Source organism: Ahaetulla prasina, chromosome 5 (genome assembly GCF_028640845.1).
Source record: "Ahaetulla prasina isolate Xishuangbanna chromosome 5, ASM2864084v1, whole genome shotgun sequence".
In the NCBI taxonomy this organism is placed as follows: domain Eukaryota; kingdom Metazoa; phylum Chordata; class Lepidosauria; order Squamata; family Colubridae; genus Ahaetulla; species Ahaetulla prasina.
This window is the reverse complement of record NC_080543.1, coordinates 50,615,269-50,629,185: the sequence shown is the minus strand read 5'-3', so window position 1 is coordinate 50,629,185 and position 13,917 is coordinate 50,615,269. Positions and strand designations below refer to the sequence as shown.

At 34.8% G+C, this 13,917-nt stretch overlaps 1 protein-coding gene across 5 annotated transcripts; it reads left to right on the top strand.

The window, feature by feature from the left end:
- The first annotated feature begins 1,587 nt into the window (after positions 1-1,587).
- On the top strand, positions 1,588-13,802 carry C5H21orf91 (chromosome 5 C21orf91 homolog). 5 transcript variants are annotated; one of them, XM_058186365.1, is made up of 5 exons: positions 1,588-1,721; positions 7,584-7,714; positions 9,613-10,143; positions 11,070-11,132; positions 12,736-13,802. In XM_058186365.1, exons 2-5 carry the CDS (start codon positions 7,591-7,593, stop codon positions 12,894-12,896), a joined length of 879 nt encoding a protein of 292 aa, XP_058042348.1. In that variant the 5' UTR covers positions 1,588-1,721; positions 7,584-7,590; the 3' UTR covers positions 12,897-13,802. The 5 variants fall into 5 exon arrangements, with proteins under 5 accessions (XP_058042348.1, XP_058042345.1, XP_058042346.1 ...); XM_058186362.1 differs by lacking the exon at positions 1,588-1,721 and adding an exon at positions 5,492-5,650; XM_058186363.1 differs by lacking the exon at positions 1,588-1,721 and adding an exon at positions 5,658-5,890.
- Positions 13,803-13,917: the final 115 nt, after the last annotated feature.

Here is a 13,917-nt window from a genome sequence, read left to right as displayed (position 1 = left end):
TAGGCCTTTGCTAACAATGAGCTTAATGCTGGCTGTCTGGCAATTTCTAAAGACTAGGGTTTTGCTTGCATATACTGCAAGGTATCTCTTTAACACTATGTAAACAGAACCAAATGCAGTTTTTACTCTCTATTTAAAGCATTATAAAGAGATTCTGCCAACTAAGTGTGGTCTCTGCTGTTCCTGTGGGAACTTTTTATAGACAACTCATAGTGATTAGGCTGTGGTCTATCATATGCTTGATAATGTCCCATCAGATATTATACAGTACTGAAAAATATCATTACAGTAACCACATTTTTTAAAAAATGAAATGCTACCTAAAAGTTTAATTGTACTTTCAAAGTATGAAGTAACTTAATCTTGAAATAAGAGCCATCCATTTCTTTTCTTTTCTTTTTTTTTCATCTGTGGATTTACCAGAAGTGCAAGGAATCTAGTCAATAGAGTTGGGTGTCCGAATAAAAGAAATACACAATCTATGCTACTGGAAACTGGAGCTCTGTAATAGTGAGAAGGCTGCTGGCTTTCTATCTCAAGAACGTAATTTTTCAGGTTGTGGGAGAAACACAATTGAAAAGACTATTCCATTCGATACTTCTGATCTCTGAAAACTGAGTTAATCCAGTAGTAGGAGAGTTTATACTATTCCTTAAGAGCCTTAAAATCATTTTCATTGGCTTGCTCTGAATCTCAGCACCATTAGAAGTAAAATGTTGTGGGGAAAATAAGAAATAATTATGGAAAATAATTACCAGCAACTTTGTTGCTGGTAATCCTTATGATTTATATTGATATTGATTGTTCCTGATTGCTTTATTGTACCCTATGCTTATCATTAAGTGTTAAATTGTACCCTATGACCATCGTTTGTGTTGTAAATGTTGTACCTTGATGAAGGTATCTTTTCTTTTATGTACACTGAGAGCATATGCACCAAGACAAATTCCTTGTGTGTCCAATCACACTTGGCCAATAAAAAAAAATTCTATTCTATTCTGTTCTGTTCTATTCTATTCTATTCTATTCTAATTCTATGTTCGCCACCATAAACAAAAAAACAAACGTTCCACATTTTCCGTCTCCTGAAGATTTACCGTCTTACACATCTATCTGTGATCGCAAACCTAGGTGCAAAACTGCACATTTCTTCGTGGTTGGCTAGAACTAAGCACTCACGTCATAAATTGAAGTTACCTCATCTCAACTCGATTGCCCAAAAAGGGAGCGTGCAAGTCTGTAACTGTGAGCGACGTCACGGAAAACTATCGACAAACAGGAACTTCACTCGCCTTCCTTCTAGTTCATCAGGGTAATCTGAAGATCCCGTCTCCAATCGCTCTTAAATAGCAGAGATACAATAGAAAGAAGTAGACTTATTATATATTCTCTCCAGTAAAATTCCCGTTAGTAACTTGAATCACTTGTGGCTGAAATGGAAACTGCTCAATAAAAATCCCTGGAAAAATCGCGGAGTTTTAGATGTAAGCGGCAAAAACATATAAAAGAGTTTTGTTTAATTGTGACTTTATTCTGTTTAAGAAATATGACCCTTTTTTACATTGCTAACCCACAATCCATATTAATATAGTATCGTAATAGAACTTGATACAAAATATTGTATTGAGGCAGTCGCTCCGTCTCAGTCCATTCTACGCGACAAGATCGTGGGGAAAAACAGGCAAGAGTGCTCTGCAAAACAGTTTGAGCTTCTGGAAAAGGTATGATATGCAATATAAATGTAAATATATACTGTTAAAAGCTCAACATTAACACAACTAGTCACTCCTCTTTTCCTATGGCTTTTTAAAGTTATCTTGTCTCATGACGAGTTTTTAGTCCTCAAAAGCTAGCCTATTATTTGTAACTCCCAAGTCGACATTCTGTAATTAGCATGGCTCTCTTTTTACCCAATTTGTCTATGGAGATTCTTAGTCATCCAGGTTTCAGAGGTGCTTTTTCAAGAGGCAACTGGACTGATCCAAAACGAGAAGTGAAATGTCTTCAAAGAAAAACCAGAGAGCCCAGTTGCCTTTTGAAAAAGCACCTTTGGTTTCTTACCCAATTAGTATTAAGAATAGTTCATTTTCCCTTGTAATGCATTGTTTTCTATATCTCTAAGATGTTTGCAAATTTAGCAGTGTATCATTTTACAGTAATACTAGTTGTCATTTTATTACTCTTGCAGCATGCTAGATTACTGTTTGCTTTTCATTAAATGAATCATAAGATCTGAGGAGGTATTAAGCCTGACTGGTGCCAAGGGTAGAGTCACCAAGGTTATAGGTTTGAATAGAGGAATTAAGAGATGCAAAAATTTGCAATATTGTTTGCATGGTAATCAGAATAGATTATATTATTAATTACAATTAGGTTGTATTTGTTGATTCTGAGGCAAAGGAGTAATTTCTTATTTTAGACCTAATGTCTTTATTTTCATGCATGCTTATCCTATGCCACTCCCTGTTGCTCACCATCTTACTGGTTCCACATCAGGCCCTTGTTGTACACTCACCTGGATTGTATGTTCTGATTGTGCTCTAGTGGTGTGGCTGGTGCTCTGTCACGAATCACACCACTGCAGAGTCCTAGATTGGTGTTCTGTTGGTGGCAACCCTTTCTGCAGGGATGCTGCAGTATAAATGTCTTTGACTGATATCCGAGCAGTGCAATTTTTTACTGTAGTTTTAAATCAGGTTGGTTTATTTGTTTGCTTGTTTGCTTGTTTATTTATTACATTTAATTTGTTTGCCACTCACCTTGCCGATAGGCAATTTGATCCTGTGGTTGACCAGTCAATAAAGTATTGAATACATTTATTTGTATCCATGCCAGACTTCTATATTAAAATAATTTCATTATTTAAAATAATTCTTTTAATCATACACATTTACAAGTTCATGCACAAGTCAGAATCAGCACTGCCTAGCAACCTCATGGTTGTTGTGCATAGACTCAAGCAGCTGTTCCAGATATGTCGTGGGGGGGGGGAAATTAGATGAAGCAAGGAAGTATTTCTTGGCCTTCCAGCACACTTAAAGATTGGCTGCAGGATTATTCACAGCAGCCTTGAATGAATGTCAGAACTTGGGATACCCTACGTAAATGAGTTAACACACTTTGTTTCTGCCTTCATGTACTTCAAAAGCTGATCAGGATTTCTGGAAGGCTGAAGGCAAGCAAAAGAGGATAGCTATAGCATAAAGGTATCTATTACTTGTGACTGAACTTTCTCCAAGATCTGTAGCACTGCTTTTAGTAGAGAGCTACATAATGGAGAACATGATGCTGGCCACAGGACAGATTTGTGGCGGGCTGTTTGGGAAAACCTCCTCCACTGAGTTGTGCTGACCTACGCCTGAAGTTCCTGGTCCTCTTCAGAATCATCCACCCTGCCAATAGAATCTTATAGGATTAATCAATTCCACTTTCTGGTTGCTGCACAACCATGTGTGCCGCCACTGCACATGAACTATAGTTCCTATAGTTAGTAGGAACTAACTATAAGAGGGATAAAGATGCAGGTCATTTATTTTTTATTTATTTATTTTTATTTATTTTATTTTGTCACAACATTATATATAAGCATAAGTATGAAACAACTATACAACATATAAGCGTATATATAATGAAAGGAAACAATAGGACAGGAACAGTAGGCACTTTTGTGCACTTATGCACGCCCCTTATAGTCCTCTTAGGAATGGGGTGAGGTCTATGATAGACAGTTTTTGGTTAAAGCTTTTGGGAGTTTGAGAAGAGACCACAGAGTCAGGTAGTGTGTTCCATGCGTTAACAACTCTGTTACAAAAGTCATATTTTCTGTAATCAAGATTGAAGCGGTTAACATTAAGTTTGAATCTATTGTTTGCTCTTGTATTATTGCGATTGAAGCTGAAGTAGTCTTTAACAGGAAGGACATTGCAATAGATGATTTTGTGTGTTAAACACAGGTCATGTCGAAGGCGGCGGAGTTCTAAATGTTCTAATCCCAGGATTTCAAGTCTGGTGGCATAAGGTATTTTGTTGTATTCAGAGGAGTGGAGAACTCTTCTTATAAAATATTTCTGGACACATTCAATTGTATTGATGTAGAGTTTTTGGAAAAGAAGCTATGCAAAATTAGGTTCACAACTCTTAGAGCCTTTTTTGCTATGTAGTTGCAGTGGCTTTGGCACTTAGATCATTTGATATGAAAACTCCAAGGTCTTAACCGGGTGAGGGTCATCTGTAAGGTAATGTCCATCAAGCTTGTACTTAGTGTTTGGGTTCTTTTTTCCAATATGTAAGACTGAGCATTTGCTGGTTGAGATTTGAAGTTGCCAAGTTTTAGACCAATCGGATACAAAGTCAAGGTCTTTTTGAAGGGTAGTAGTATTGGTGGTGGTGTTAAATAGTTTGACATCATCAGCAAAGAGAACACAATAACTTGAGATATGGTCAAAGAGATCATTTATGTATAGTATGAAGAGTCCAAGAATGCTGCCTTGAGGAACGCCACTTTTGACAGGAACAGGATTTGATAGAGCATTGCCAGTTTTGACCACTTGCTGTCTGTTTGACAGGAAAGCAGTTATCCAATTGTGAAGAGGTCCTGAAATGCCGTAGGATTTTAGTTTTAAGAGAAATTTGAAAACATCTACACAGAATTATTTTTAAATTAGAATTATAAATTAAAGATATCTAACTTTATTGCAGTCATTAACCAGCACAAGGAAATTGATATCCAAAATATTCAAAATTAAATTAACAATGTTAAGATGTTTAGGAAAAGTACATGCATCCAAAAATAGTGGTTAAAAAATAATTCTAAATAAAAGTTAGCTAAAGGGCTTACTCAGGCTACACATTCAATAAGAAGAGGTTAAAAATTAGCAATCTGGATGATAAAAACCTTGAAATTCCAATACAATACAAATAGCTATACATAGGTACATACACACACACAGGGACATACACAAGTTTATGTAAAGCAATGAATAAAGCAGTAAATAAAGCAATGAAGAATAAATGAACAAGTAAGCCTCTTTCCTAAAATTTATCTTTCAGTTTTGAGGGGGAAAATACGCTTATCCATAAAAACGTCTGAGAAATCTTAAAGTTCCCAATCATCCTTTATTATCTTCTAATATACCCCAAATTTCACTTCTGAAGACTGGGCGGGGAACGGGGGACTTCTCAACAGGAAATGCGTAACTCTATTGGGAGTATATCTATAGTTTACAGCACTGGTTGCTACCTGTTTGGGGCTGACGGTCGTGTTTTCCTTACACCGTGGGGAGGGGGGAGAGAATTATGACTTTACGGTGCTGCCGAATCGGAGGGACAGCAAAGTAAATGTTACTGTACACATATCCCATTCTTTAGCGAGAAACAAGAAAAGAAGCGGGAAGAGGGAAAGGAGGGTTGGAGAGGGGGAAAAAGCTTTTTCCCTCTCTTAGATTTTCACCCCTCCCTGACCAACAGTGGTATAGTCCGGAAGCAGGCAAAGTCGGGGTTTCCCCCATGCTGGGAGGCCAGGCTTAAGCTTAGATTTGCTGCCGCTGCTTCCTCCCACTTTTCGCTGCTGCTGTTTCTCCGACAGCCATTTCGCGAGCGCCCATCGTGAGCACCGAGAACTCGGGAAGGCGGCGGGTCCCGTGTGGCCAGGGTGAGGAGGAGGAGTGCCCAGGGGGTGGCATGCTTGCTTGTGGAGGAGCTGGGAGCGCTAAGGGTTTCACTGTGGTCAAGTCAAAGTGGAGCTGGAGCTTGTCTAGAGAGGCGCGATTTACTCTTAAAAGGGGAACGGTGAGGCAGGAACCCTCGAGGACGTTGGAGCCCAAGGAGGAAATATTTGGGTTCTTTCCCAAGCTGCTTTGTGTAACGCTGGAAGGACTCGTGCTAATTTCAGGTTAGCTATTAGATGAATTGCAGCTGCGTGGTTTAGTTCTCCTCTCAATTTTTACCTTTCTTTCCCCCCCGACATGCATGGGATCGTCACTTCTTTCCCATTCTCAGCTTTTCCCAGTTTTCCACCACCTAGGTGAGTTGGGACTCTTATTCTATCACTTCTAGAAACCTACTAGGGGTAATCTACCTCCAGTGCAGAAAAGGCTTGCTTCTCTGGAGATTGGGATATTGGGCCCACCAGCTGAAAAGGGACTAAGGAGAGGCAGGGAAGTGAATATTGTCAGGCTTAAGTGTGCCTAATGAAATGAGAAAAAGATCTTTGTACAAATGCCATCCTTGGAACAATGAGATATAAACCAATGGAATACAAATGTGCAAGGGCCAGAATGTATGAGAACAAAAATTGCCTCTTTACTTGTGCCAAGTAACCCTGGCCCCAAATTAGCTTTCAAGTTTTCCAAAATGTAAGAAAGTTTTCCTGTTTTCCAGCTGTATTAGTTTTTATTGTAAAAAGGACTCCATGTAAAATGCCAGTCCTTGGTATAAGCTCTTGTTCTCATTAAGGTGAATAAAAATGTTTAGATATAGGTTTTCCCTAGCAATAGAGAAATAATTATACTTGAGATGTAGAAGTATACACATGTCTGCTATCCTCTTCACTGAAGCCATGGCCAAGCCTTTATCTTATCTCTTTTGGTCCCCTTTCAGCAAAGAAAAAATGGCCTAGTTCCAGTTTTGAGAAAAAGGAAGACCTGAGAAACATTCCTACATGTCCCAATGAGAAATGCTGTTTAGAAAACAATTCTGAAATAACTTTGTGTGCTTATTTTGTGCTTTTCTAATCCAGTCAATGAAATGAAAGGCAACTGATTTGATATGACTATTGTTACTTATTCTATAAATGAGGTATATAAACAAAGTTGAATACAAAACATTTCTTTCTGCTTATTTAGCAGATGTAATGTAATGATTTGTGCTCACAGCACATAGACTAATTCTACACTCTGCTAGGGTAAAATTTACAAGCTCAAAATTACTCTAAAAAAGATACCTTAGAGCTGCCAAAATTACTCCCTGCATTTATTTGTGTGATAAATTGTGTAATATTATTCTGCCACACGCTGCTCTGAGATAGTAAAGTCATTACTGAACAAGCACAAAGATTTAAACTCTTTCATTAAAATGAGAAATTATTGAAGGGACACTGATTTTTTCTATGTATTTCATTAATGATTTATATATTTATTTAAGATACTCTATAGGCTGATCATATATACCAGGGATGTCAAACTGGCAGCCCACAAGCCAGATACATCACGCAAAGGCAACGCTCACCCCAGCTCTGCAAATGGGAAAAAAGTCATGTGACCTGGCAAATACACACCTGTGTTATACACCATAAAATCTGTGTAACTCGCAGTAAAGATAGTGTGTTTGTATATGAAACAATTTTTAAAAATCCAAAAACCAGCTCCCAGTAGCCTACAACAATAAGCAATCACTAGGTTTCAGCCAGATATTATCTCAATGTAGAAAATATATTCAATTTTGAATCAATTGGAAAATAAAAACAAAATTCTCCAATTTGTTTTTTCTGGTTTTTCTGTCTGACTTTTCAAACCTTGTGTGGGATGCTAAATATTCCATATTGTGAGTAAAAAGTAACAATATATTATTAAACTTTTATCTTTTAGGGGCATTATGACTGAAGAGCAATTTGTTAACATTGATTTAAATGATGATAATGTTTGCAGCATATGCAAATTAGGAACAGAAAGAGAGACTCTTTCCTTCTGCCACATTTGTTTCGAGCTAAGCATTGAAGGTAAGTGTTATCTAATTTCAGACACATGGAAAAAATAACTTTAACAAACAAAACCTTTCAATTTCCAGATTAGTGATGATAGTAACTCATAACTGTATTCCTGTTTTGCTAACATCGGTCTTTTCTTTGGAGGAATCCCTGAGTGGGAAGATGAGTTTGTTTTGTAGAGTTTGTTTGTAGTTTAGAACTTTGATTTTTTTCAGTTATAAATCACATAGTAATCCTCTGTGTATAAAAAAGCTCCAATTCATCTATTTCTCAATCGTTCTACAGATAAATAAAAAAAATCACTAAAATGTAACTAATATTTATAATAGATTTGCATTAGGATTTTGTGAATTTATAATCTTATTTTTTGAAGCCAGTTTGGTTTAATAGTTAAGGCACTGGACTAGAAGTGAGAAACTTGAGTTCTAATCCTGTATTACGTATGGACCTAGTTGGGTAACTTTGGACCAGTCATTCACTTTTAGTTGTAGGAAGAAAGTAATGACAAACCAATTTGAAAACTTTTGCCAAGAAAATTGTAGGACTTCTCTATATTTACTATGAATCAGGATGGACTCCAAAGACATGGGGAGGGAGGAACCTAACATTTTCCCATATATAGTCATGTCTGACATTTTCTAATTTGATAACATTGCTTTATCAGTTAGTCAACAATTTCCCTTAGATTTTAAATATATTTAAAATTTTATAAATGCTTACTTTTCTATATCCTAAGTATGGTTCCTTCGTTTTCTCAATGAAATAATGCTTCTTATGCATTTTTGTGAAGAATTTGCAGGTTTGGACAAAACAGCTACCAATTGTCTTGCAGTAATGAATAAAATAGACACATTATTTTTATTAATCTTCTAGGAGATGAAAATAATGAGACTTTATTCAGAAAACCAGTAACAATTTCAAGCATCATAAGAATTTTGTGACAAATTGTGCTTTGAAAGTAATAAGTTTACTAGAAAAATCCCATACTTTCGTTTTACTAAACAGGTTGCATGTCACTTCCATTTGTTATTTATGAACAGAGATAATTTTAAGTTTCTGCTTTTTCAAGATTCGTAAATTAAAGGATCCCAAGTTTACTATATTACTCACATGAAATAAAGATAAGTAGCCACACAGATACTGTGACTGTTATTATGCCGACACTAATATCAGTGATAAGATAGGTTAATCACAGTACTAAGAAGTTACTTACAAAATTCTGTAAGACTGAATAGTTGGTACTCTCTTTCTGTCTCTTTTCAATAGATTTGTAAAGAATACATTGAGATTCAGTGAGTGACAGTATTAAATCCTCTTGATAATATATATATAATCATTACTTTAGATTTAAATGTACTTAGAATGGCGTTAGTGAATAAATAAGTTACTACTTTCTGGTTACTGGTTAATTCACTTAACTGTCTCGCTTAGCAACAGAAATGCTGTGCTCAATTGTTGTTGTAAGTTGAGAACTCTCTGTAGCTAACCATATCTGCAGCCTATTTCTGAATTTCTAAGAGACAAAGAAATCATTAACACTGCTGTGAGATAATGGAATGAATTTATTATTAAACTAATTTATATATATATACACATACATACATACATACATACATACATACATACATACATACATATATATATATATATATATATTCAAACCCCACTAGCAGTAAAAAGGAAGAAACAGCTGCAATCACACATTGCTCCCAGAAGCACGAAGCTGAAGCCTGAAGATGACGAATGAGACTTCGTCGAAATGTCGCCAAGACACTTCCAATTTTACGCGGGAGAAAACCCGAATAACCAAAGACCTACATATGTATATATGTATATATATATAGTATTTTCAGTATATAATTTAGTATTATTCATGGAATTATACTAATTTCTTTTTTCCCCTTTCTCAGGAATACCAAAGTCTGATCTTCTGCATACAAGATCATTAAGGGGACATAGAGACTGCTTTGAGAAATTCCACTTAATAGCAAACCAGAGTTGCCCACAATCAAAATTATCGAAAAGTACATATGCAGAAGTGAAAAACATTTTGAGCAAAAAAATTAACTGGATTATACAGTATGCACAAAACAAAGATAGGGATTTGGATTCAGAAGGTTCAAAACCAACACAGCATCGGATTTTTAGTTTTAGACATCAGAGAGAGAGAAAGTTACTTCCACAGTTTGATTCCCAAGTCCCTAAATATTCTGCAAAATGGATCAATGAAAGTTCTGGGAGTATTACAAACTGTTCACAGAGTATTCTAGAATCAAGAGAATCCAGTGATTTTAGATTTGACATGTTGCAACAAAGAAGTGCACCATTTTGTTGTAATAATTCATTATGGTCTAGTCATAATCAGTCATCGGAATTGGGAAAAACCAAAAAAGATCCAGATACTTGTGTACGAAGATTTCCCCAATACAGCAGAGAGCAGCGTAAGTGCAAGAAGTAATTTATAAACTCATTTATAGATATAAACTTTGTAGCACTTGGAAAATAAAAATACTAACTTGCAAGTATTGAAAGAATGTTTAGTTGGTGCATAACTTTAATTATTACAATTTGAATCTAGCGATACAGTGTTTGTCTACTAGCCTAAAGAAACATGATTTTTAAATTGTGAACACATACTAAATAATATGCCTTCTCTTAATTCAAAAACTACTCCGAGGTCATATTAATTTAAGACTAGTAAATAAATCTATTAAATTTATGGAACAACCGTTTTATTTTGTGTTTTGTTAATGTGATCTACACTTACCTTCAACAACATAAGCTCCATTAAAGGAGCTCTATTTTGTTTTGATTAAGCATGTATATTTGCATTGTTGATTAAATATACTAGTCCATCTATCTACTTTGAGAATATAATGTAAGGCTACTTATATCAATCCTGGATCAGCTAGAAAGGACTTTAAATTGATGGATTCTTCTGGAACCTTCATAAACAGCCATATAATTTTGTTAATCAGTCTGTTTATTTTCAGAGCAAATCTGCAACATGATAATAGTTACTATTTCAAAGTATAAAAATTATTTGGACAAAAGTTGGATGCATCATTTTAAAGAGAATGGTTGAAAACTACAAAAGCAGCTTTTCTCCACTTTTATATTGCATTTTATTTTAAAAGAGATGTTAGTGCTTTTACTAATTTGATTTATAATTCCAAGAGAGAAAAAAGAACCCCAATACTGACTTAATATAAAGAAATGTATTGAGTTTCTTTATATAATTACTTCACTAATACATTAATTTTTAAAAAAATGTTTAATTGTTCTGTATGAAAGCATTGTTTCCCATTTATACACACACACACACACTCACTCACTAACAATGTACTTTGTCTTTAATTTATACCAGTGAATATGATGCCTCTGAGAGAAATTGAGCAGCTGAATGGGAAACTACTCAAGCAAGTCCATGGTGAGATACATTTTAATATTTGCTGATCAGTATTTGTGTAAGTCTGTATTTTCCCATTTTATATCCCTAAAAAAGATTTATGCTATGTATGTGTGTATATGTACACACACATGCATGCATATGTAAATTAAACCTGTACCAGTCATTGAAAGCAAAAACAGTTTCAGCCATTTTTTAAATTATTATTAAATGTATATGCCACTCCTGTCACCAATAAAGTGACTCTGGGTGGCTTATTTTCTATATGTTCTGTAGCAATGTTTCTTTTGCCCCACAATAATTACGGGTAACAGTCAAACTTAACAGATACACTGGCCTACATATCAAATGGCACTAAAGACAAAAACATCTAGGCCCCAGCATTCTTTACATTGTGCAGCACTACCAGCACTCATATATTAGGCAGTTAAGATTCTGATTGGAGAAGGCAGATCTGAAAGTACCTGGAAACTTACTTTGCTTATTCAGTTGTTGCTTATTTATCTGTCAGAAAAATTGTGCACTGCAGAGATCAGATTACATGAAATCCTCAACTTAGCATACCTTATGTGATCCTGAGTGATCTCTTATTGCCCAACTCTGTCCTTCCATTATTTTGCATGGAAACAAACATTAAAAGTAATATACATATCTTGGTAGTGAAAGGAAGTTTGTAGGAAAGTTAAAACAATGTGTATATGAGTATAAAGAAGCTAATCGGGACAGGAATGTTTGAGATATATGCCTTTATCATTTTTAAAGAACGCATGAAACAGGTTAGCTATCTTTTAGGATGTGAAACATGTCTAATTCAATAGACAGTTATACAGAGTTTGATTTTTTAAATGTCATAGTCAAACTTCCATCACTGGAGGTTTTTAGGAAATATTGGATATTCATCCTTTCCAGTCCTATGACTCTCTGTGTTAGTAGTAACCTTGCAATTTTAGCATGTTACGTTACGGTATGTTATGCATCTTGCAGCAAGAATGGATTGTATTGTGAGGAATGTCTCCAACAAGTACAAATAGATTAATAGGAGTTTGTGCCAGGGAAGGAATGATGCACAGGAATAGAATTAGAACTGATTAACTGGTAAAGCATAGGAAGGAAAATATGGTTCTAAAGTCAGTCTCATGGATAACACAGTATTGTACTTCGACCATCTCAAGATGAGCAAGGATAAATAGTGAACTGACAAATACCTAGAGTTTCTCATTCTGGGGAAGGTATGGGAGAACCAATGGAAATCTTTTCTGTCACTTAGTTGAAAACTATCATGTCAATTTAGAAAGCTAACAACCACCAAAAAAGTGTCCCTGTGTGGATATTTATTAAATATGTGTGTCTATTTCACCTTTTTTGATATAGTCTCATTTTTTAAAACCCAGCTTTCTAGTTCTTCAATTATATATATCAAGCAGAACTTTGGGGAAGATTTTCAATCAGTTCAGACACCTTAGTTATATCAGATTATTAAAATGGTCCCACATTGCCACATTCCATGGTAGATTTATGTTGAGTCTAGGCACAGCTACAACTCACATTTTTAATTTTGTTCTTAGTGAAAATACATTGTTGCATCTCTTAATTAGTGTAACTATAATTATTATATTAATTTCAGATGTGTTTGAAGAGTTAACGAAGCAAGTACAAGAAAAAGACTCCTTAGCTTCTGAGCTTAATGTCCGTCATATTGCTATTGAACAACTGCTAAAGAACTGTTCGAAACTGCCATGTTTACAGATGGGACGGGCAGCCATGAAATCCAATGTATCTATATAGCCATGGCAAACTTGCATTTTCCACTTTTGCTTCTCTATCAGTTAGATTTTGGGGAAAAACTTGCACATTTGAGCAGTATTTTGGAAAAAAATATATGTATTTGTGTTTTTAAAGACAAAAATAAAGATTGATAGCATTTTTATTTCATATAATCATTTCCATTATTAGTTGAACTGTGTGAATCCATTGCTTCATGGTACAGTGGGGCACCATGTCTTAAAAACATGGATGTTTAAAAGCCTCCCACATTGGTTATGTGCATATATTGCTCAAACATCATGATATAATTACCATCTCTATACTTTGAGCAGTATATTTGGAGGAATGCAAAAAATTCCTCTAAAATTTTTTCCAGCCTAATAAATATTTTCCTTTGTCACTGATTACCAGTATTTCAGTTTAATTTAACTAATACTTCTAACTACTTGTAAATAACCTGGAATAACAGGTGAATTACAGTTTTAAGTATTAAGAAATAATGGAACCACCAGTATTCATCACCATTGTTTTATTTATTGCAAGCAATATTTTATTACTGAATTTTATATAAAAAAAGAAACAACTATTTTAGGTACTTTTCCAGATCTTTTTATAAAAGTTTTGAATTATAAATAGCATTTTACCTGGTGTAATGGATGTTTACTCTTTTTTCAGGTCAATGTAAATTACCTTTCATGATGGAAGTTGTTTTAAAAAAAGCTTGTTTCCAAAGACATGATCTCAGCAGTTGTACAATATTACATTTAATTTTAAGAGTGTACAATTATATCAAGTATCACAAATTTAAGCCAAAAACCTACTTTTGGAATGATGGTTCAGGCTTTGTTAATATAAGCAGAGCTCAACTTCAGTTTTATATGTGAATTTCTATGGTTTATAAAAATAAATGGCTTTAAAAACATATAATGCCTCAAATTAGTTGTTTATATTACTTTATGTCACTTGTGAACTTTATAAAAACTATGAAACTGTTAAATACTATATTAGGTTACGGTCCAAATGTCCTGCAAAAGAAATGCCA